At 44.3% G+C, this 25,660-nt stretch overlaps 1 protein-coding gene across 5 annotated transcripts in view; it reads right to left on the bottom strand.

The window, feature by feature from the left end:
* tiam2b (TIAM Rac1 associated GEF 2b) overlaps positions 1–25,660 on the bottom strand; it is a 31,835-nt gene that overhangs the window by 3,692 nt on the left and 2,483 nt on the right. For 4 of the 5 annotated variants that reach the window (XM_029002709.1, XM_029002710.1, XM_029002707.1 and 1 more), the window contains exons 2-18: positions 15,485–15,706; positions 13,912–15,042; positions 13,031–13,511; positions 12,712–12,884; positions 11,249–11,473; positions 10,100–10,285; positions 9,762–9,896; positions 5,821–5,988; positions 5,341–5,445; positions 5,176–5,254; positions 4,977–5,066; positions 4,109–4,327; positions 3,421–3,524; positions 932–1,126; positions 575–643; positions 326–451; positions 18–126 (exon numbers count right to left, since the gene is read on the bottom strand). In XM_029002709.1, the coding sequence (XP_028858542.1) occupies positions 18–126; positions 326–451; positions 575–643; positions 932–1,126; positions 3,421–3,524; positions 4,109–4,327; positions 4,977–5,066; positions 5,176–5,254; positions 5,341–5,445; positions 5,821–5,988; positions 9,762–9,896; positions 10,100–10,285; positions 11,249–11,473; positions 12,712–12,884; positions 13,031–13,511; positions 13,912–15,036 (3,589 nt within the window). In that variant the 5' untranslated portion in view covers positions 15,037–15,042; positions 15,485–15,706. The remainder of the gene's footprint in view (positions 1–17; positions 127–325; positions 452–574; positions 644–931; positions 1,127–3,420; positions 3,525–4,108; positions 4,328–4,976; positions 5,067–5,175; positions 5,255–5,340; positions 5,446–5,820; positions 5,989–9,761; positions 9,897–10,099; positions 10,286–11,248; positions 11,474–12,711; positions 12,885–13,030; positions 13,512–13,911; positions 15,043–15,484; positions 15,707–25,660) is intronic. The other variant, XM_029002712.1, reaches the window with a different exon arrangement.

The following is a 25,660-nucleotide window of genomic DNA, read 5'->3' on the forward strand; positions in this document are numbered from 1 at the left end:
AAGTGTTGAGTGGTTACCTCGTTCAAGAACCTTCTGGACTTTGATGTGGTTGGCACAGAAGCCACTGTAGAGCTTGAAATGATCGGCATAGTAGAGAAACAATCCACCCAGTGAGAAGAGCAGCTTCTAAATAGTGAAAAATAAGACAGAGAAAAACTTAATTTTCTCCTCTAGAGTAACTAGGGATAGGTAACAAATAAGAAGAAATAGTCACATCACTGAATAGCTAATAGTTATGTGTAAATGTGTAAAGAAGTGTAAATTCTATGCTTATAGCAGATAGATGTCTCAGATGATTGATGAACAGTTTTTGATCGGTAGACACCTTGAACTGTTCAGGTGTCTCTAGAGTGCTGAAATCAGGAGAGGAGGCAATATGCTCCTCTAAAGTATGAAGGAAAACCCTCTGGAAGTCCAACATCTCCGGCAGGCTTCCAAAAAGAGACTCCATCTAGTGGTGGAAGAAGAGCATTGCCAATTCAGTCAAAAACATCAGAGCTACCTGTCCCTGCCAGGACAAAACCAAGGTCTGTGACACAAAATTTGAAATTACTGTTGTAGAGAAGTGTCTCACCTCATCCTGGCTGAGGAAAGTTTCACTCTGCAGAGGCTTCAAGTAGATCTCAAACAGGGAGCCCAGGTCCTGAGCAACAAATGAACAGATTATCAGATCAGACACCATTTAGACACTTACTTCACAGCTTCATCTTTTGAGAGCTGAAGGTCAATGACCTTCTGGCAAACAGACTGTAATTTGATGTATGCATTTGTAAAAAAAAAAAAAAAAAAAACACAAATATACATTTTTTATTAATAATAATTTCTATATATTTAAATAAAAGCATACAATTTAAAATCAAACTGAACCCATACAAAATGCTCCTCAAAGTTTCTTAAACCAGTGGCAGAGTCAGTAAGACTTAAAACTCACCTTTACATAGGATTTCTCTGTGTCCACCAGCTCCTGTATGACTTTCCTTAACCTCTCTGTGATGGACATGTGGCGTGGATATGGCCTCTGAAGAGTACAGTCTGTAGAATATGGGTTCCTTTGGTCTTCTGGCACCAGTGTCGCCACAGAGGATTCTGGGAAGGTCTGGTAAAGTGGGCACATGTTCTCTGAACTCTGTTGGGAGAAAGGCAGACGTGTCTGAGAGACCTTTTTAAAACCCATTACCAGTCTACATTTACCAGAAGGCCTTACAATCAGCAGTTACAGGGGCAGTCTTTCTCAGGGACACAATGGTATGAACCTGTAGCTTTGTGGTCTCCTAGTTCACAGGCAAGTGTGTTACCTCACTATCACCTCAAAAATCTTGTCAACTACATAATTGAGAAATCTGAGTGCCTGTGAGGATGCCTGAACTATCAATATAAGTGAAAGTGATTAGTTGTCACATGTGACACAGCACAGCACCTAGTCCACACAGTGAAATGTGGTCTTTGCATTTAAACCATCCCCTGAGGGAGCAGTGGGCAGCCATGACAGGCGCCTGGGGATTTGAACCGGCAACCTTCCGATTACGGGTCTGTTTCCTTACCCGGAATAAATGAATATGAGGTGAGATGTGCTGGCATGGTTCCAGCCAGGCAAGAGTGTCGTTGCCAATAGTGAACGGGGATCAGACAGATTATGACACTGCCGACAAGGAGCTCCGTCCAATGGTGAGTGGGTCTGGGTGTCATTGAGACTGACCCCAATCCCTCTGTGAGCCATAGGGCTTCACCCCGTATCAACAATACTCCGAACCCAAGCAAACATGGAGGGTGAGGACCCAAATTCTCCTCATTTACAACACGCATACAACACATTCCAAGTCATGTGTTTCCTTTGTGACCATGTACTCTATATAATAGTCTAGTTCTTGACAACACAGCTGTAGAAACAACACATAGAGGCGCGGGAGTATGTAGATTTGCAGGTGGTGGCATTATCTCGAGCGCACACATGGTCAGTCTTCAGTGGAGGGGGGGTGGTGTAATAAACAGAATCCCTGGAGAGACCTTCACACCATTTGTCATCATAATATGTTCTGTCAGCCGATAATATACTGCCGACAAATTGATGAATTCTCTAGGTCAGAACTACTGCGCTGTCACGGACTGGAAATAAATGCAACGGTAGCTATAAAATAGTGTCAGGAAAAAATACACCTTTTTTATGGTGTATTTCCTTCAAGCCTTTTTGTATATGCACTCCATATTTATATCATTTGAAATTGAAACACATTGTACAGCATAATATTTGTTTCAGTGTTCCAGGTTAAATCACTAACCATTATAAAACTGCACAAGGACGTCTTACGTCAATGTAATAGGGACTAACAAGATTTTCCATAAAAACGTGATGTAGAATGAAATCCACTAAAGAAAGAAAGTGAGCATGTATTATAAACTTGGTGTTCACACACACACACACACACACTCATACACACAGCAATACCAGCAAAACAAGGTCTTCGGATGTCTGCTCGCATGACAGGCATGAGTATATCTCCTCCAGCAGCCTGCAAAGCCTGTCCTTCAGGGTCTGCGAGAGAGAAGCGAGCGGCAACAGCACCTCATAGTCTTCCCTCAGGTCCTCTCCTCCCTGGAAGTGCAGCACCCAGCACATGACCGGGGGCACCCGCTGCCTCTGCCGGGACCCTGCTCAGGTTTCGTCTTTAAAGGTGGCTAAAGAAGGAGAAGAGAAGTGCTGCATGGCTGCTGACAGCCCTTTACAACGTCCTGCACGTTTGGCCTCCTCTCTCCTTGATCACAGCCAGGATTAAGGCAGGATTAGCCCACTGCTTAAAGGGCCCATATTCTGACGGAGAGCCTTGGACGTGTCTGTGCCACAGGATTTTCAGTGAAAGCAGACATCGTCCGATGACAGTGGGGCGATTTCTCTGACCGGAGCCGCCTGCTCCGTCAGAATAAATCATCTGACTCCTGGGTGGCCACATTTCACTTGAGTTCAATGTCCAAGATTCAGGACTCGCTGGCCCAGCGAGTGGCGCGTACATGCTCTGGCTCCGGCTGCGGCGGCGAAGGCAGGGGTGTGTGGTGAGGAGGCTGGACCTGATCCAGCCCACAGTTTACACCCCTGGACTCCACTCCCTGCATCGTCCTGCAGAGTCTCTAAATCTCCTGCAGGGCCGCTGCAGATGCACTGAAACTACTGGTTTCTGTCCGCTTTTGGCTTTCCCTGGTCGTATGCCGTCGGGTTAGCCTACACTTGCAAGCAATTATGCACATTATTCATTTTTGCCTTGTTCAGTCAAGCCAAATGAATTATGAATTCACTGCTTTGCCCACACCTGTAGGCACTTGCTTTCACCTCATTGAACATTTAGTTCTAGAGCGGTTCTTCACTGAACCACTCATGAACAAAAGGGATAAATGGGCTGAACTGAACTGCAAAATCCCAACATGCATTACCTTCCCATGATGCCGCGGGTGTTCAGCTGGAATGTTCTGCTGAGTCCCTTCCTCAGAACCAGCCACCACAGTACCTTCCATGGACTCCTGGGGTCGGGCCCCATCTGCGTTGAAAGAGAGAAACAGAGACATTTGAAAACCATGTAAGTCACACTCCAGAACGAAAGAGAAGATGGCAATGAGAGCAGGAGACAGAGAGGCGAGTGAATGAGTAAACAATGGGGAACTGGTCCCTTGGGGGACTGCAGCTGACTGGTGTCAGGATTATTGATCTGATTTCACAAATTGTGCCGGCAGCGAGCAGAGACCCGCGGTTCACCCCAGAGCATCACAAGAGAACAAAAGTGTTAAATTTCTACAGATGTTTCTAGACCAGCAGAGGTCAGCCAATAGGAAAATGGCTATATGAAAGAAAAAAAAAAACAACACATAGCATTTCTACGACCAATATGTTAATAGCATGAATGCTCCACAAGTTAATCTTGTTTCATTGTCACTTCATGCCTGAGCCCAAATGCCACTCCCACCAGTCTGTCATTCCCTTCACGCAGTCCGGCTATGACCAACAGGGTACGTGTTGCAGAGTATAAAACAATCATGCAGGCAAACAGCACCACCAAAAGGCCAACTGGGGTATATGCAATCCTATTAGATCATAATTTTCAACACATAAGACATGGACTCCCACCTCTCAACCAGGTAGGACACTGCTCTGCAAATAGGTCCTCTCTGGGGGGAGGGACCAAATGGAAAGGGTCGCTGAGGTCACAGTCATCCAAGACAGCATCCTCTCGTCTCAGGACCAGACTGAGTGTCTGATGGCTGAAGAATGTCTGTATCAGACCCAGGTCCAGAGAGGCCACACTGGTTCCATTCAGGACCAGGATCTCATCTCCAGTTTTTAGTCCTGCAGATGAAAAATTATACACAGTTCATACGGTGTACGCTCCATAATTAAAACATATACATCAAACCGATACTTCTCCAGATCACGGGTTCCAAGAGGTTTTGTTCAAATTCAAACTAGCCTTCCCCAGCATGTACTTAACTTATTGCTACTGGAAAAGGTTATTGTAATGAGTCCCAATACCTCATTACTGTGATAGTGGACATTGTGTTATTAAATTGGTGGGTATTAGACATGATCATGGTGGCTTGGGCTAATAGAAAAAACATTTCCGATAAATGCTGATAAATGCTGTAAATATAAAATGTTTATTTGTGCTAGTAAACAAAATGGCATTCTGGCAGCATTTACCCCCCACCCCCCCCATCCGCACACGTGCGAACCCCCAACCCCCATAACTATTTTCTTTACATAAATAGAATTTCACAAGCAACACACTATTTTTTTATACATAGCAAAAAAGAAAAAATAATATATGCAGCGTTATCTTCACTTTCCCAGTTCTCTTTTGTGAAATCCGAGTTCAAATGGCACTTTGAGTGTTAAAGGTTGCCGACCCCTGTCCTAATGCATATGACAAGCAATGGAGCACTTTAGGTTAGACACATACTTGCACCAACAGTGTTGAGATGATAATAGAACAATTTACCTTCATTAAAAGCCAGTCCCTCTGGGTTCACCTCACTGACGTAGACATGGCTCTGTCTAAGTCCATCCACGTGGCCTGTGAATGCAAAACCTGGCAACAGTGGAAAGATGCTTTCACTAATTAATTCAGATTATCATTATAAACTGCATATTGCATGGTCAAGTTGCAAACTGTACTACAACAACGTAATGTTACTCACCAAAGTCTGTGCTGGTATCTGAGCGAGAGAGGTTCAGGGTGAACACGCTCAGAGGGAACATCTCCAACTCATCGTATACCTATCATGATACAGAATTCTAATATTTTTAAATGCCATATGGTTTATCATGTGGAAAGTGCAAGACATGACATACTGAGGGCTTACCAGGTCTCTGATGGCATCTGTGGCTGCGGCTGTGACAACCTCGACCTCTTCACCAGCCCGCCTTCTAACTCGCAGGCCAAACAAATTGGGCTGCATATTCCTTGCCTGAAACACATTAGCATCCAGTCAGAAATTGTACCACCTCATCATATACCCCCTAAATAAAGTGGAAAAACATACCCACCTTGTAATTTTATAATCATCAATTATAAAATATTAATGAAACACTTCTTGGTAGTGGGCAGAATTTTTGCACCAGACAAAAGTTCTTAAGAGGGTATGAAACAGCTGATTATTTAATAACTTTTAAAACCCTGCTGCATCCTTCCTCTTTTGCTATCCTTTTTATATAAGACCCCTCAGTACTACTGATCACAAGAGGACTGAGTTCACAGGGAGGAAACTGCTGACACATTTCTGTAAGAAGTTCAAAGCCAAAACTTCCTGGAGTGAGCAGAAACACGCGGCTGACATATTTACCCGGCAGATCACAGCGAGAACATCAGCAACCAGGAAATCCTGTTTGACGGCAACGGTGACCACTTGGCCGACGGGCATACAGATGCACAGAAGGGTCTCTAGACTGTTGTCCCACTGGCTGCCTTCGGGTGGTGCTATTGAATGCTGTTTGATGGAGCTGTCTACTTGCTGACGAAGGAAACAAAAACGAAAGAGAAATTTTATTTAACTTAAATCCCAAATGACCAACAAGGTTAACTGCACATAAACTCCCATTTTATGATCACTGCCTATATCAAATATAGTATAGTTTAGAATAATAGTATAGAAATATGGTGATAGTAGCCTAATGGGTGGCACACTCGCCTATGAACCAGAAGACCCAGGTTCAAATCCCGTTCAAATACCATTGTGTCCCTGAGCAAGACACTTAACACTAAGTTGCTCCAGGGGGGGACTGTCCCTGTCCCTGTAACTATTGATTGTACGTCGCTCTGGATAAGGGCGTCTGATAAATGCCGTGAATGTAAATAACTTAAGAAATACACTAGAATTTCACCAATGAAATGGAGATGGTTATGCCATTGTAAGATTGCTATTGTTAAGATAGATATATAGATATACTTCATTGATCCAAAAGGTAAGGACTATTAATACTTGAGTTAAGTTAACCATATATAATTGAAATTGTGCATAGTGGTCTTTCTTGGCACAATGGACAGAGCCATTCCGTATTTTAATATACAAAATATGTAATATAGCATTCATTATGCAGCTGTGTTTTTTTTTTCATTATAACTTAGCAATACAAGCATTTATAATTATTTAGTTATACGGCCCTCTGGCAACAGCGCTAAATCACAAAGCCCAATCCGCCCTTCTTAAAATTTTCATTACGGGTTCCTCGAGGAGCGTCCGACAGCATGCCTGTTTGCACTGCATGGGTCACTAGCCTGTTGTGACAGCAGCATGAGCCCAAGAGTGAATAGAAAGCAACCACCCTGCCCCCCCTACTCCCTTGAAGGATTAGCAAAGATGAGAAATCTACTGACTGCCATAAACCCCCCCACCCCCCACAACTGGAGCCAGGAAAACATGGGTGTCCAAGTGGGGACACTTTCATAAAGTTTTGGAAAGTTCTTTTTTTTTCCTACATGGTGAATGACTTTCATGGGAGCTGTAATGTTGTCCCCAGGAAATGTGGTGTGGAGACACGGCACACTGTTTTATCTATTTCTGTCCTCCGCTGCAGTGGATCAAGACCCTCCCTCCCGCATGTGGTACAGGTAGCCATAAATTACAATGATGCTCTGCTGTAGTTTACAAAACATCTGGGATGCTCCGATTCCTGCTGGAGTCATATAATGAGCAACATGGAAAAACCAATAAAACACCAACTCAACCAAAAATAGCACGGCATCATTCTATCTTTGTATTTTAATTAAAAACGATGCGTTCCAACCTCCTGCTTTGATACTATACTGATCCAGAGCCTGGCAGAAATAACGCCGGTGGTTTCATAGGAAATAATAAGAGGTCTGGTGATGGCAGAAATTACAGGTTGTGCAGGGAGGCAGATGGAACAGCCCTAATCAGAGTGTGACGGGGTGGGAGTCTCCCCCCCATCTCCCCTCATCCCCCAGACGCCTGTCTGTCCGGAGAGACCCAGACCAGACGCTGCTCCGCACACAAGAGACGCCGCGGCCTTTTGCCCGCCACGGTCGGAATCTGCTGCATTCATTGACTTCCACCTGGCTGTGGAGGACAGATCAGGTCGGTGAACAGAAAAGGATGCGAAAGCCTCATCGTTTTCTTCATGAACTATTCGCAGTTAGTTCTGCCATTGCAATTCATTATGAATATGTATGAGGGCAAGCACTGTCTGACCCACTTGAACAAAGTAAAGTAATATCAGTATTCTGTATGCAATATGAGAGATCTTTAAAATGCCAATGCTGTACCCCACTGGCAGTTAGCTTGTTCTAAGCAAGCTACGCGAGCAATGCCACAACGAACTACCAGCACTGCGTGTTCTCTTGTTCATTGACCTCCACTCTCTCCCCAAAGTCACTCTATCCTCCGAGTGGCTGCAGGATGATGTCTAGTTCTGCTCCCTACTAGCTAAACTAAACCATACAGATTTATGCTCAATCCAGAGCACTCTGTTCCTCCAAGAAATGTTGCCTGGCATTGCCCTACACCCATGGAACTCAAGTCAAGGATGTTCTTGTCCGTGGTTCCCAGATTGTGGAATGAGCATCCAAGCGTTAGAACACTTCTTTAAGAAACTCTTGAAGATCATCATATCATCATAATTTGTTCTCCTAAATATGAACCAAATACGATATTATTCACTTTTTCTTATTTGTTAACTCATGCATTTTTAAATTCTAGCACTTTCCTCCCATTATCCCAAGTTTAATTGGTGGTCCTCATCTGTAATGGATTAAATTGTCTGCCAAATGGACACAATATAATGTAATGTTCCAATTATGTTACGTGACGATGATGATTATCACACCATGTGAAATCTTTGCAGACTGCTTGTATTTGGTGGGACATCATGGCCTCATCTCACCTGTGCTTAGCATTCTTCTGGAAGCCATCAAAGGCCTTTACACACAAGTCTAATCTCCTCCCTCCTACGTTAAAAACCAGAGATGGCCCACGGGGTCTGACCCTCTGTAAATGGCACGCTGTGTGATAGTTAGCGGACGCCGTGGTTTACGCAAACCATCTGTTTGTCCCAGCAGGGCCGCTTCCATCTTGCAACAATTAACCGCATGCGGTTTATGGTAATTCCCACTCAATCTTGGCTCCATTAGGGGTATTTTTCTGTGAGATTATGCCCCCTCTCTCTCTTTCCAACGACTGATCTTTACCATCTCAGCACTGCTGCACAATCGTGTTCCCATCATTCTTGATTCAGGGGGTAGGCATATGCATGCATATAAGCAGTAAACAAAAAGCAAATCTGTGTTTTTTTCCATCATCTCCAGTCTTCATGCGGGAACTGGGCCTTTCTCTGTTTGCTTTAGTCTGTGAGGGAGCTTTTTACAACTTTTTAGACATCCCTTAACCTCATTAAGGAATCTGTAACAGGCTCAGCATATGGAAAACAACATTTCCACAAATAACTGCACCTGAAATACCAAAGCCAACCTTGATGCACACTTTATAGTTTCCTTTGGATCACACCCACTGCAAACCACTTTAAGAAGAAATAAAAAAAGGTGCGAGTCCCATCACTTCCTTTTCAAACAAAGCCTCCAATCACACAATGTGTGACTACAGTATTTAGCTGCAGCGGGTGCCTTTCAAACACTATTTATGGCTTGGTTATCCGTAGAGGCCAAAACAAGGACACTCTCCCCATCTAAAATTAGAGCTGGACATTTATTACAGCGCAGGACCACTGCAGTCCACGACAGAGAGGGGCTACACTCCAGTAAACAATTCCCTCACCAGTGTTGCTGAGAGCACGTGAAAGATGGCTTTACGATTGGCCTGCCTCTTCTGGAGCAAAAAAAAAAAAAAAAGTAAATTAATAAAACAGCAAAGGTAATTCACGGGCCGCAGTCTGTACGGAGTAGCAGAGAACATTCCAGGAAACTGCTTTTAAAGAAGTATTTATCAAACCGAGATCCAGCTCCAAACAGAGGGGTCACAGAAACGTGCTGTGGCCTTAGCGGTGCAGTGGGCTGCTGTACACGACTGTTTATACAGGTGATAAAATCCACGGAGACTGGGGGGGAAAAAGCTTACTGTCAAAACAGACATTTCTATTTTTCCATTACAGACAGAGCTGCTGAGGCACAACTGGCTAAAACTGGGCCTTAGTAGGTGTCGGGATGCTTTGATACACTATTGATGCACATTTGGCAATACAGTGTTTGGGTAATAGGGGGTGTCAAGAACTTAAAAGTGTTTTAGAGTGCACGCGTCTTCCATTCCATTCATACCTTCGGCTCTCGGACGTTGCGTTTGGAAAGGCTGTCCAGTCCCTTCATAGAGGAAAACAGGCCACGCTTGTTCCTCACCCGCCGAGGGAGAGACCGACAACGCCGCCGCAAGGTGGTCTCGTCACGAGTGCAGATCTGAAGAAACACACACGCCCTCACAGCAACTGTCCATTTGCACATAGAGTCGTCTAATTAGCACACAATTAAAAAGGAGACTGGTGTTTAATGAGATTCAGAGGAACCTAATTAGCAGCTTAACTAAAATGTGCCTAATGTCTTACCCAGGGATTTTTTTTCTGGGACTTTTGATGTGATAAAGTGAAGGGTGTAATGCTCACCAGGGCGTGGAAGGAGGACACAGAGAAGATTCCCAAGCGGCTGAGGGCCATCTTGGAGGGCCGACTGGCCACAGCCAGCAGACTCTTGGGGTTGGGGAGCTCACTACCCTGAAGGCTGGCCAGGTAGCAACGCATGCGGAACAGGTCCACATTGAACTTCTCAAGGTTCTGTTCCCACTGCTGGATCTGCAGACAGACAATGTGGATTTTCATTTTCTATAAAGGATGGATTATTAATGTTATGAATGAACCAAAATGCTATAACAGACATTGTATCTGCCTTCAGGTCACATTAGTTCACGGTGCCATCAGGGGGCATCATGAATTGTAATCAAGAATTGTGACTAGTGAATGAGTGAATCCTACATTTGGAAAGAAAAAGAAACCATCCCTTTGTGTCAGAGGTCAGTGTCATGAGTTTTGAAACCGTTTCACTACGTTGTCCCATCTGAGAATAAACTGAAAAAAGTGAACACTGGATAAACTTAAAAAATTGAAGTAATCTGTCACACCTAATATTTTAGCATTGACATAATGTAAAGAAACATTAAAGTTTGATTGGTTTATTTACATTATGGCAATGCTAAAATATATATATTTTTTAGGTTTAGCCAAAAGGTTTTCATTGTAGGGACCTGTACATGTTATGTTGAAATGGACCTTAAGCTCATGCAAGAGTGAAACCAACCACAGGCACCTGGTTAATCTGCACACATGTACTGAGAGGAGCAGTTTGCCTCAGTATCGTGAATCTGTAAGAACTGCCAGCTAATCTTATTTTCCAGCAAGAGATACAAAATGGGAGAACTCATTATAGGTATTATCAAGGTTATACAATAAACAGGATACTTTCTACTGGTCTTATATAAAAATTAAGTGCTTATTCAGAACATTCGAGTTTATTTACTTGTCTCACATTATAACTGCTGAGTAGCATGGTAATGGATCTGTGGGATATTGGCAGTAGCTGTGGGCAACCCTGAGCAGGTGGATATGTTTTGCCCCAGAGGAAGGAACCACAGGCTGGTTTCCATCCCCTCAGAGACATAAAATCACCTAATTGCCCAATTTACCTAACAACTGACTCAAAGGAGCCTTACATTTTCCAACACACACACACACACACACACACACACACACATTTCTCACCTGGCTTTCAATGGCTTTCCTGTTCTTCTGGTCACTGATGACGGACAACTGCAGTTCAGCCATCTTCTTCATCTTGCCATCCATATCGATCTTCTGCAGCAGGCCCCGGCTCTGGCTGCGCAGAAGACGCACCGTGTCCTCCTTGCCCTGACGCTTCGCCAGCAGCGAGGCGCCGGCTGAGTGGATGGCTGTCACCCAGTTCTCCAGGTCCGTCTGATTTCCAGCCTGGAGGATGAATAGCAGATGAGGTTCTTTCTCAAGACTATGTTGGAGGAACAGATGCCACCTGTTTGTCCAACAAAGATATTTATCTCATTAATGTTTTATAAGAAATGGGTTAAGTTTTTTGGGAGGCGGTTATGTGCATCTCTGCTAAATATTGCAGGTCAATTGAATAATCATAGAATGTAATTATTCAGTAATTCAGTGTACACAGAGCTTCCTCTGCGTTTGCGATGCAATCAGAATAAAGTAGCCCAAGTTGGTTTCTCTGAAGCATTGTTCGTGGCTCAGTCAACCCCTCTATTTCTCTTTTGAATAAGAATGTGTGAAAAATAGCAGCGATGAAATCATTCATTGGTGAAAAAGACTTCCTCTACATTGCCAAACTGAAAAATCACTGCAGGGAACGACTCCAGCTTGGTCATTACCACGGATACGCGACATGTTTAGTACATTGGCTCTCTGTCTTATAATGATGGAAAGAATAGCACAACACTCTCTGGTGCAGACATTTTTTAGAAAATGTCCCGTTTCCATGGTGATGCATCAACATGGTCAGGCACCAACAATGCAATTTGTGTGCGGGTGTAAATACATCATAACTGAATCAAAGGAGGTAAAACGGTCCATTCAGGCCAAGATAGTATTATGAAGGCTGAGCAAACAGTGCTGTCTTCAGCTCAGCCTGGGACCAACTTAGGCCACATGGCCAAGAGAAATAGGAGCACAATTCTTGCAGCCATGCAGTTTGAGGCCACAGAAATGTCTTGACTGTGGCAGATTTGTGACTCCAGTCCCAGCTGTGAAGCTGCCAACAAGGCCAGAGCTTGTGCAAACCCAACATACTTATTATCCTAAAGAACAGTAAGGAAGAATCATAACCTACAATGATATATTTTGTTCTGTACATGCATCAGCCTTAAATCAGACTTTCTGTGGGTCCACATGTCCAGAAATGGTCAAATGAAATGTTATATAGCATTAATAATTCCTTTTTGGTAATATTCATTGTGCCGTTTGGACTCTGGTTAAGAATGAGGGTTCTGTTTCCATCTAAGTAACATTACCACATTACTTGTGGTCTTGATACGCACAAGTCGAAGACAGTCAGTGAAACTACTGCCAGGTACAAGTGGCGATTCATCATGGTTAAGAATGCTGTAAGTAGTCCCTTAACCCGAACAATGAGCCAAAAGGGACACATGCAGATAACCAGGATCTAATAGAACCAGTGCACCTACCTGGAAGAGGTAGACATCTCCAAAAGCATTGCTCAGGCAGAACACATTCTCCTTCTTGGGGTGCTCTGGAACAGCCTGGACGATGCTGTCCTCAGCCAGCAGAGCCAAGCATGGGGACATGTCTGGCTCTATGGAGCTCTTACCATAAGTCTCATAGAAGAGCAACATGCATCCTAGTGAAGAGTGAAGACAGCGTGTCTTGTTACTAGGCATTTTTTGGCTTTGTTCTCATACGATGTACTTTTGTGAACTGGTGTAAAAATAGTAAAAATGGTTTTGTACAAAGAAATGGTTTTGTACACTAGCAAAATCCAATTACCTTTGAGGGTCACCCAGTATTGCTTCCACTTGCGACGTGCTACCATCTCCAGCTTCCGCTCCTTGTGGAGGGTGATGAGGGGTTTAAAAGACAACCATCCAGCCCTCCGCACCACACCCTGCTCCTTCTCAAACAGTTGGTCCAGCTGCTCCAGAGAGCCCAGAGAGCCGCTGCTGCTTTCCCCGAGGTCACCATTTCCCTGCTCACCATCTCCCTCCGATGTCTGGACCCCCTCCACTGTACCACCGCTGCCACTCCCAGCAGTCTCCAGCTCTTGCATGAAGTTCTGGTAGATGTTCTGCCTTAGTACGTCACTGTGGCAGGCCTGACTGGGGAGGCAAGTGGATGAGCCAAATGTGGAATGTGTGTGGGCCTGCTGGGCTGAGGGAAGGCTGAGGCCCCAGTGAGGGATGCTGGACTGGGAATCTGTGGTCACACTGTTGGCTCCAAACATGTCACTGGACTCATTCATGTAGGGTTCCTGAAGGACATGACATTGGAAGAACTGCTGAGGAAACTTCCAGAAGATGCTACAGATCTTCACATTCATGTTCATCTAGAAGACACATTTATCGCATACAGACAAGACAGTACTCTTATGAAGCTCTTAAATAAACTTACTAACAATCAGTAGTTACAGGGACATTTCATGACAACTTACGACTTTCATCTTGGGAATAGAAAGTTTCTTTTTCCTCTCCTCAAACAGAAATATTGCTTGTGTTTTTCATAATACATGAGGTATGTTAACACTATCAACTGCTATCATTGACCATATCTTGGACCTCCAGCATTAGACTACACCTGGCTGAACAAAGAACAGCAATTGGTGTCTCCACGGATCAGTGGGTTGTCACCAACCTATTGATCTGCTCACTCACCTGCAACCTCCTCTTTTTTCTGCTCAAGCTGCCTGTCCAGTCACTGAGCCTTCTGATGCGACTCTTCAGAGAGTCCTTCCTGGTGTTGCTCCCGGCGACGGGTGCTGACTTGCGGCACGGGAGAGTGAGCGAGGAGTATGGTGTACCGACGGTTTCTGAAGCCAACTCCTCACTCTGGCCCACGGCTGAATCGAGGGCAGAGGCCAAGGAAGCATGATGGTCATGGCGGGGAGGCGGCTCTTGGAGAGCAGCAGTGGTGGGGAAGGGGAAAGAGCTGACAAGGTTTGGGTTGCTGTAGTGGTAAAGCCCCTCCTGCAAGGCCACGAGAGAGTCCCCAATGCCGCTGTCCTCTGTACGGCCGGATGAACAGGTGTTGTAGCCATTGCTGTGGTAACCACTGCTGCTGTATTGGCTGCCATTCCCCCCTCCATTACCTGTCCCGTACATGAAACTGTGACTGAAGCCATTACTAGAGTTCTCTGAGGCGTATGTGTCATTGTGGTACCCATTAGCAGGGTAAATAGCATCTTCATTGCAAGCAAAGGAGGAAAAAGTGGCAGGCTGGTTCACTGTCGGGTTGGGATGAAAGACGTTGTCACTCAGCTCCGCACTATTACCCCAAGGAGAGTCATACCAGGAGCCGTCTGAACTGAGAGAGCTGCCCTTACTGGTGCGATTATTTGGAGCATTAGGTCTGAAGACCTCTTCCTCGGCCTCTTGCTCTCGCCGGGTGTTGGTAAACTCCACACGGAGGGTCCCATCTTGACTGAAAAGAACTTTGGGGCTTCCTCTACTCCCCAGTGGGGGTGAGGAAGTCCTCTCCAGGGTCTGTAGCCCATTACCAGAGTATTCACCATTTCTTTTACCTCTTTCACACAGCAGTGGTGAGCTTGCGGTCTGTTTGCTGTCAATATCGTTTTTACTCATATAGTCATAGTGCTGGGAGAGGTATGGGGGGCTGTTCTGAGAAGAGAGCCCTGCCTTATATCCTCCACCTACTTCTGTACCCCTCCACCAACTGTGAGCAGATATGGCTTGATCTTTGGAAGAGGGCAGCTTCAGTGAGCATGGCTTGGACTTTCCTGGAAGAATGAAACTGCTGTACTGGCTGTCTGTGTTTCCCATACTGATCTGAATAGAAAAGAGCAGAAAATAGCATTTACTTATGCAGGCAAAATGCAATTTTCCCCAAGAACAGGGACATACTAGAAAATATTTTGGGTTATTTATTTTCATGATTTAATTACAAAAACATTGATGTAAAGTGAATGCCTATGATTCTCAATGAGAACATATATGTCCAACTTCTGAAATGTACAATCAATACAAGAGTTTACAGTTTTTGTTTTACATAGCCAATACAGTTTTTTTTTCAATGTTACATTTTTTTAAATACTTATAAAGTCTTCCAAAAAGCAAAAATGTCTCCCCTTACACATCCCTTGGCCCCTTTACAGGCCCAGCCTATGTAGGAATTAATATTAGCTAACGTTTACCGTTTCTGCAGTTATAACTAATGAAAGATTGTTTCTAATATTAGTAGACTATTAATATTTTCTTATGAGTTATTTACCAGTGATGACTTCTGTCCTTAGCACACCTCAAAACTCTCAACATATTCTTCAGTGCTGCTGCCTTGTGCTGATCATTGATCTCTTCACTGTCCTCGGGCTGGTCTGTTGCGTCGCTGTATTCCTCATGAGCACGTTCACATGCACGGCTCTCTCGGCTGTGTTCTCCTCTTCACGCTCCTCGTTCCCTCACTAGTCCAGCTGTTCGTCTCTCTGCGTCTCATCTGCAGGAACAGAGGAGGGAGGGGCATCTGTCATTAACACAGCCAGCCTTGTGCGAGCTCGTCGCGGCCGGGACCCCCTTTACAACACCCCTCCACCCCAAATCTAAACAGCCCACTACTCCACATTCCATTACACACTCCTGCACAAGAGCAAGCTTCATTCTCATCTCCATTTATTTTTGCTGGGGTAAATTGCTGTGGTTTGTCATTCACTTTTAAAAATCTAAAATACTTGCATGGATCACTCAAGCATGTAGTTGTACCATTTTTGTTGTACAATTTTTGTACCACAGATTTCTCAACAATTTGCTTATTGTGCAATTATGAAGCACTATTTTACTACTGACCTCAGACCCAAATATTCATTGCATGTTGTATATTTGACCAACAGTTGTAATGCTAGTGTTTTGTGAAATTATTATACTATTATCATGCTTATTATTATTATGAAACTTAATTATTTTGTATGTCACAGGAGTTTCAGGCTTCCCAAATTGATCTTAAATAGATATTTTTATGAGTCTGTGTTTTGTTCGAGAGACTCCATCCGTCCCTTTTCTCATATCCTCTCATATTCTGTGATAGACAGCTGGGGTCAGGGGCTGGGGGCGACAGACACAAACTTTTGTTCTACCGGTTAAGCACAGCACCACCCACCCTGGGGCTTTGGAGTAGGGAACAGCAGGGTGAGACAGGCATCGCACAACAGAATGCGGAGCGAGTAGACACTGCCCCAGTACACACACCACTGAACTTTAACCCCCAGAAGGGGCAGGAGTGAATAAACACAACCTGAGGAACTCATCCGGACAATCCAGCTCTCAACACACACACAGTCCAGGAGCGCTCACTAAACTACACAAATATTAGTCACAAATATTACTCCCATAAGCCAGTACGCCTCGAGGAGGTAGCAGGTCTTTACAGTAAATAAAAGCAGAAGAAAAAATGTAGACGGGATGGTTCAGGACCACTACTCGCTGAGACCCAGACAGAGAACGGTTGAAGGCTTTGTGATCGTCTCCTCCCTAAACAATTGGCAACCATACAAGACCATGTGAATGGTTGCCGCCCAACCAGCATCTCTTTATTTTGTATATGCCTCTCCCATTGGCCATCTGCTCTCTTATAACGACACCCACATGACCCCTGACCTCCGCTTTCTTTATAATAACAAAAAAGCACAGGCTGCGCCAGGGTGGGATCAGTGCAGCGGAATGCACAGAGGCTTCGTAGGGCACACTTCAGTGACATGCAGAAGACTTGTTGATTGTGTGTGTGTGTGTGTGTGTGTGTGTGTAAGCGAGTAACTCTATTAATAATGTATGCGAAGGAATGCCCATCTGCCTTGGAAAATGACATCATTATAAAGTTGAGCTTTTCTGTTCAAATTAAAAAACAAGGAAATACTGCAGCAGTCAAGGTTCTCTCAGGGTCGGCCAAGTCTGGGTTCTCATCTCACTTTTAATCATCATTCTAAACACAGCCTCATATAATTAAATGACAATATAGGGAATTTAGCACGAATGTCTTCCTCAACGGACTGGATGGAAAATATGCTTTAAATGTCGGATGCTAATGCAAATTGTAAATTACTGTGATGTGCTCTGGCCTTATCGATATAAGACGATATAAACATGGTGAACAGTTGCATGCTGCGTCTGTAATGACTATAAATAGACGAGGCGGAAAATCCACGCATGATGTTCCCGTGGATTAAACAGCTGCAAGCTGCAGCCCGGATGGTGAGTTTCCTCCGCGGCAGGACAAGAGGAAGGAGGCGAAATGATCGATTATGGAAAGTGGGAAACAGGCGATGTTTCACGCCTTCCCCTGGACAAAACCCCATCTTTCCTGCTACACCCTCTCCAGGACCCACACCCACTCATGGCACTTACAAAAACATGCACACCCATATGTGGCTCCATGCTAAGACACAAACTACAGTGTAATGGTTTTTGCCTGCACCTCATTAGTCACGTTGAGTATATATTTTGGGCGTGGAGTCTGGTGGAGCGCGGCAGCAGAAACGGTAGCTGACCACCTGGGAACACAGAGCTGTGACTGGGGCTCTTGTCTCAACCAGCATACCATAACTAAAACATCGCTACTACTACAAGAGAGAGATAGACCGTGTAAAATAAGGAGACGTGCGGTAGAGGCGTTGGTTAAGATTAAAAAGGCCATTGTGCTCTACAGGTGTCTGGCAGCGATTTGCAGATACGGCCCTTGGTAATGATGAAAGGGTAGAAACAGGAAGAGAGCATTCCTGCAGCTACACCCCTGCAAGGTCCCCCGAACAAAGACCCGGCCTTCATCCAGAGGCGAGCCCTGCCAAAAACGTGACCGCAGCTCAGCGATGGATCAGCCAGCACCTGCCAGGGCACAACAATGTTTTTTTCCCAACTTGCTTGCCATTTTGTTTACTTCCATTTAATAATCGTTGGCATGCATCAGACTTTGGACCAAAACGCGAGACAGGGCAACAAATCATATTTAATGAGTTTACAAATAACAATGTTGAATGTGCCCATTGTTCTGAGTAGCTTTATTATATTTCATCCACGTTTCTTGTGCCAGTAGATGACAAGTCTACGGTAAGAACAGACCGAACAATTATAGGCACAGGAAGTCAGTGCTGTGCGTCACACACTAATAATAATGAAAAGGGACCCTGGGATTTATTATTTAATTGGAAGCAAACATTTAACATCAGACTAAACTGGTCAAACGTGAGCATAGATTAGTGCCAGTATGTGGAGCAGTAGAACAGCGGGCATGTGGCAACTTCCCCTGGGAAAGTCTTGTCAGGATGGGGGAAGGTGGAAATTTCTGGAACCAGCAGAGGAGGGAAGCTGAGCTAAGCAAAAGGAAGCCTGGGACACAGGGCAGGGCCTGGGGAGAAGGAGGCTGTTTCCTCCCTGGGTAAGACAGAGGCTGTTGTGCTCTCACTGTGGGCAGAAGGGCGGGGTCCCCGACTTGGGCTAGGCGGGTCCCAAGCATAAATTTTGGTGTGCCTCCGCAGTTGATTCCTCTTCTGGGTTCAGGCTAAACAAAAGTACTTAACATTGGGGTAGTCAAAATGACTAGCATGATAGGATCCTTCATGTTATTAATTTTGTGTACCCAATGCCTTACTCTCACCCATTCTTTGATGTAGCGCGCTATCTACAAAACCAAAGGAGGCCTCATATTAGCATAGTGTTACTCAGGTGTAACTTGACTTGTGTCTAATTGTACAGATAAACCCGGAGGGTATTAGATGAACACGCCCTTGATAATAACAAATTCAGCCGAAAAAAAAAGATTTAAAAAAAATTCAGCTGAAATCATTGTTTGAGTTAAAACATGTCCAAATTGCTAATGGTAAATGCTAAACTGACTGAAACTGCGTTCATGTACAGAGCAACAGATTATATTTTGCATACGAAATTGACGTATTAGCTATTGCTCTTGGCTATCCAGAACACATAATAGCTACTGTCAAAGAGAATAATGCCTGCACTGATTAGCAATAAACCTTGTTACTTCTGCTAGGTCAAAATGTCAGCTTAGCTGCTGCAGTTGAAGGTTTATTTAATTAGCCAGTCACGATTAGCATGTGACAATTCTTACTGTTCTGGACAAATGACAAAAAGCTTGCCAGATCCATTGGAACAGCTTGTTACGTCCCTTTAGGTTTACTTTGTGGGTGGAGTTGAAGCCTACCAGCTCCATCTACATTCTGACTAATGGTCACCACCACCACCTATACTTCAGAGAAGTAGGTCCCCAGGGTCTACTAGGCCATTACTCTTTCGGGAGGTCCCCAGGGCCCACGGAGATCGCTGGAGGAACTCATTCGTATGCTTTGCTTGTGTGATAGACTCCGAGTTGTTAGCCTGTGTTAGCATGTGTATGTTTATGTGCACCTTTTGTCCCCTCTAGACCGCCCCTTCCTTTAGGTTGTTCTTATGTTGGTTAGCTGTGCTGAGTCTGCTGTTCTGTTGTACACGTTAGTTCACTGTTAATAAAAGCACTGTTTTGTTGTCCCCTTGTCACGTTTCTTAAGCCCCTAGCCTTAGGGAAGTGACACAGCTGAGCATGACTGAAATGCATGGTGTCATGATTATTTTTTCATAACTAAGGGCTCAAAGTTCCTTGTTTTCATCAAAATATTTTGTATCCCTTAAAAATCCGATTCTGTTCTAAGAGCATATCTTGTCCCAGATCTCATTTTTAGTAACACTGCATTGTAATGAACAGTAACTTTAGACACGTGGGGTGTATCAGGCACACAGTTCTTTATTCTGCCTCCTTTGTCAGCAAGGGAGGAGTGAGATGGGGCCACAAAGCGGGACGAGTGGCCGGGCACAGGACTTCCATTCACCCTCCAGATGCCATGGCTCAGTCACCCTGGCCCCGAGATGATTCATCACAGCCAACACTGATTAAATATCCCATCCATTCATGCCTTCAGGACTGGGTGCACTTGAAGGACTGGGAACAGACTGCCACTTAAGATCTGGTCGTCTGCACTCCCATTCAAATCATCCATACACAAACAAGGCAGTGAAACAAGGGGAGGGAAATAATGATCCAAGACCTGGAGGACGAAGACATTTGTTGTTGATGATGATGATGATGCTGGTCATGGTGTTATTGTAGCCATATGTTGTACTTTTTTGCCAGTCCTTTTAGTTGATTGTTGTGATAAATGAAAACAACTTTCACGGTCCCAGTTGGATCAGTGTTGGAATTTGTCTTCAGCACCTGGCCCCCCGCTGTCACCAGGGAAACATTCTAATGACCAGGATGCTGTGGTCAAGCCTAAGCCCATGTAAACACAGCAAGACCACAGACATACCCACGGAATGTATTCCTAAGCACACACACACACACACACACACACACAAACAGAAGCAGCCTCTGCATTCACATATCCAGTGGTGCTGTCAGAATATGATAGGTCCTTTTAAATCTTAGCAATGATTTGCCACTAAGATGTCAGAGAATTTAATGAGAAAATGTACAGGCTGCGTTATCCCGGATAAAGTAAATAAAGGTCTCTTTGTGAAATTAAGGATGGAAATGGCCTTTAAATCCCCATTTTCAAAATGCCAAGCACACTTAGGCTTAGAGGTCTGGAATAAATAACCATTTAGACTATGAGGAATTTCAGAGCTTATCCAGTGGACTTGGCAGAACAGAAAAAAAAAATCCAGCATCCACCAACTGCGTGCTTTATTTTTACAGCAGGTTTTTATACTGAGCACAGTATGCCCTGACCACAGAGCCAGAGACATGGAAATGATCTTGATGTGAGAGAGCAGAAGGCCGGGTCTCTGTTCTTCTTGCCCAATCAGCTATGAACGAACACCTCTCAACACCTATCAGGGACAAAAGCCTTCCCGACCAGTTCACTGACACAAACTGAGTGGGGAATTCTGTCGACATGACGTTGATGGGGAACAGTCCTGTTTGGCTGATTTCGGGCTGTTTTTTCTGCTGAAAAGGAAAAGAGCCCTAACTTGTTTCTAGGTGGACTTGCAACCTTCTGTGCTATGTTTTTATCTTATCTCTGTGATTCTTTTTTAGTCTCTAAACCTAATACAACCCAATATAAGCACAGGAACTGGCCACATCCTATGGCTAGGGTTTCCTTCCTGTCAGCTGTCCACTGACCAATGGAAGACCTCAGTTCTTATCACCATTTTTGACATAAAGGTTACCAGGGCTGGCCTGCCCTTCCATGTCTCCCTGAGATGCTATCGTCATGGATACACCTAAGGTCAAACATGCCTGAGAACCCAGCCACTGCTCCACAATTTCACGGAAACGTTCCATTCAATGTGCTCAATACCGCGTTTCAGCAATCAGGCGCACCCTCCACCCTCTATAGCCCAGCCGATTGTGTGAAATGCAGGAAATTGTGTTTTGCTGACATTTCCCAAATGTCAAGTTTTATGCCATGTTTACAGAAAAACAAAGCACTTCCCCAACTCCGGTGCAGAGGATCTCTCTGCAGCTAAAAAGGAATATGTAAACAGTCCCGTAAAGTCTCCGGTCTATGGGCTTACGTAACGAGGGGCTGCCACAGAACTGATCTCACCACTGGGAACTGGGGAGAGGCTCCCTCTCTCCCTACCGCCCTAGCTCACAAGCGCTGGACGGAATGGAAAATAATAACGTCTCGAGCCAAGAAACCCTGTGTCACGTGCTGAGGCTTCTGCTAAATGAAGCAAGTCTGACAGATACAGAACAATAGCACACTAAGTGCCAGAGATAAATCCTATTTAAGATCACCTAAGGGACTGGTTGTGATTTTTTTTTTTTTATTAATAAAGGCACATTTGATCTGTATTGCTCTGCACATGTGCGCCTTCAGTCAATCAGCTGTTAATGCAGAAGGAGAATGGCAGATATGGGGCAACAGGTTCGATTATACACCGTCTTCCAACAACATGGCTGGTGCTATTGGTACATTTGCAGAACATCTGAATGAGTGATCTAGTGGTGGACCAGTAAACTCATAAGATGAATGTGTCCCTATGGAAATGGAAAATAAAGTGAGTTGGAAAGTTTTCTCATAACCTAAAGGGACGTTAAAAAAACTCAAATCTAACATCTAGCGCAAGTTGCCACGAGGCAGTATATCTGTACTACAGGTAAAAAAAAACAACTCTACCATACAGAAAACGTGACGTAAGTCGTCGGTTTGTACAGTCTGTGTCGGGTGGTTTATCTGAGCTGGGAACAGAAGTGGGAAAAGCCAGCCGTACAACATCTGTAATTAAACACAGCTGTGTATAAGAAGACTCAGTGAGCTCTCGTTGGGAACATGGGATGCATTGTGGGGGAAAAAGCACGACGTCATTGCACCCAGAAAGAGTCCTGCCTAATAATAACTTCTGCAAAGGGGAGCAGAACATCCTGAGTTTACACTTCGATCCCGAAACAAAATGCAAAGACACTTCGTCTTGGTGGACATCACAGACAAATCATGGGCAATCTGCAGTCTTGGGCAGCATGAGCCATATGAAGGAGCCCACCGACTGACAGAGATGAGATTCTTTAGCGGTGAAACACTTCCGAAGACACCCTGGCGCATGGTTTTTTGGCAGCCCGTCATTACAGAGAACGGCAACACCGATAAGTCCAAACGTACTGTGAAACGGCCTCACTGATTCACGGGTTTTCAGCGAGGCCTCGCTGAGGTTTGCTCTGAGGTTTCATCCACCACTCCGCCGCCGCGTTCCTGGACTCCGTCGCCACTTTCCCCAGACTCGACCAAAAGGTCCAGTCTCTAGCAAAGCCACAAAACAATATGGCTGTGAGAGCACTGCAATCTTTATTACCATACCTTATATGGCAAAGCGGTCTCAGTTCCTGATAAAAATTCATGAGAGTTTAATACAAGCTATTTTGGACAATGTTCAATGTTCAGGTGAAAGAGGAGGAGTAGGCCAGAAAAAAAAGAGTCACAGTTTGGGCAAACATGAATGAGATCCATCCAGTTTGACTTATTAACTATGACCTCTTTTCTCTTTTATAGGCCAAGACCAGACCTGCTGTTCTGGCATGCCTGTCAGTTCAGCTGAGTCCACATATCTCTTTTTCTTCCATACATTAAAATACGATGAGTGCTTGCCAAGGACAAACTGTTTGGTTTGGGCAAAAAGTATGTTTCTCCGACCGCTGCCTTCTCTTCCTTTTCCATGTAGACTCTCAGGTTTCGTGTAGACTCGCACCAGTGTTCACTGGTGTTCTGGATTCTGTAAACTCGGAATGGTGGGATGACTGCAGAAGTGTGCAACACAGACTTGCCGTAGTGTAAAAAAAAAAAAAAAAAAAAGTGTATGGAGTCTTGGCCATCTGCATAATGCCAACATACCACCAAAGACTGCTTATAAAGTGTCAGTTAAGATAAAAAAATCTGGAATATATGCAGGTTGTATGACTTTTGGTGTCTCAGCATCTCAAATATTGACAAAGGGTGTCCTTTGTTGGACTATGTGGCTTTGAAAAGCCCAAAACAACGAGCTTAATGTTGTAAAAATGCTGGCTTAGCCAAAAAAATAACAAGCCAAGGCCAGCAAAGCCTATCGCATTCCAACATCATTTAAAAAAATGGCCACTCGCATGAGAGAATGGGGTTTAATTAGGTAGAAAATCCACCGCAAATTCCTCACGCCAGCATTTCAGGCAGCGGAGAACAGAGAGGGCCTTCTTATGCATCGGGGCCACAGAGACATCAAGGAGCTTAAAAAAAATAGATTAGTGATGAAGCCAGGCTATAGGCCCAGAAGTGACTTCAGCTTGAAAGACAAGTCCATAAGTCCATTTCCTCCTCTCCCCCGTCTCTTTTTGACACTTCGGTGGGTGGGTTCTGGGTAGCTATGAATACGAAGTGGCCGAAAGAGAACACCTCCAAACCTGCTGACATTTACTGACAAGCCAAACTCCAAACTAATGAAACGTCTGAACCGCAAAAAAAAACTTATTTTATAATCCAAGAGGTCCAACACCAGACACCAACTAACACTGCACCCATTATTCCTCTTCATCCCAATACCGATAACGCCTCCCAAACAAAGCATCCAGCATTTCTACTGGAAGCACACAAGACAGAACCTGTTGCCAATGTAAGTTATAGATGACAGTGTGTACTGCTACAACCAGTCATTTATTGCTTCTTAATGACTTTTGCTATATAAATGTGCAATAAAACTGGAAGGACTGGAAAAACTCATTAACAGATGTGCTCCAGCCACCTTTTAGGTGTTATACCAGCATATGGTCACTCCTTGTCATCATTAATAATGCATGTGTGTCTTTTAAATGGTTACCAGATCATTATAAGTGTAAATATAACCTAATTTGACACCTGTAAACAAACTCAATCAACCAAATCAATCTTTTAATATTGAATGAGGGGCCATTCTGCATGGCAGTAAAACTGCAAGCTTTAATTTAGTTTTATGGTAAATGGGACCCTAAAACCTAAACACTGACCACTTGAATAACAACTGCCACTAATGAGGCTGTATCTATTATTTTCATTGACCATCTGGTCCTTGCAATGGCGACCATTTGCCTTGCTGTGCCTCATCAATAGTGTAAAGAAAGCAAAGCCAGGAAGCATGCCATCAAAAGGTCAATTAAGGACACCATCAAATGGTTTCCATGGATTTCTAAGCAACATATGTGAGATGAACGCACCTCCAGGCTACGATATTACAGCAACAGAAAACCAAACTGAAGTAAAATAATCATTCTCGCTATTTAGAACTGTCATTATTCAACCCTTGGCTGGTGTCCTGGGTGTTACTGGGCGCTGGTTTAAATGGGTGTAAGGCCCCATAAGATATAATAACCAGGAGTTACGTTTCCACGCAGCGGTAATTGTTACCATACGCGGCGCCCTCCGCTTAATAATTTCGAAGGGATGAAAACAACATCCCATACACCCGGCTGAAAGTTGAACTCTCTCGGTGAGATCCCCTCTGTGCAAAGCAAACAAAGCTTTAATAATGTTGGACACAAGTCAAGCCCTCATGCTCAAGAGCTGCATGTGATTTACAATCTTACAATAACAACCGAGGTTAAACACCGTCACCGGCCAGAACTTAGCTCGCGTCCAGCAGGTAACCCGGATGCTAATGGCTCCTGCTCGTGCCCAGTTGGAACCAAACGACGAGTCTAATTCGCCATAATCGGCATCGGCCAATTCACAAGGCAAATGTGCTCCAGCAACAAAAATGGGAAAAACATTCCGTTTATGTGCCAGGACACAATACAACACTCTTTACCATATAAATACTAGCGGTCATGCGCCATTCAAGCATTTAGCATTCATCAAAATCTCTAGTAAAGAGCAATTGTTAAGATAATGTAAGCTAAGCTAAATTAAGCAAATTCAAATTTTATTTGACACATACACAATCGTATACGGTATGATATGCAGCGAAATGC

This window comes from Denticeps clupeoides, chromosome 14, assembly GCF_900700375.1.
Source record: "Denticeps clupeoides chromosome 14, fDenClu1.1, whole genome shotgun sequence".
Taxonomy (NCBI): Eukaryota; Metazoa; Chordata; class Actinopteri; order Clupeiformes; family Denticipitidae; genus Denticeps; species Denticeps clupeoides.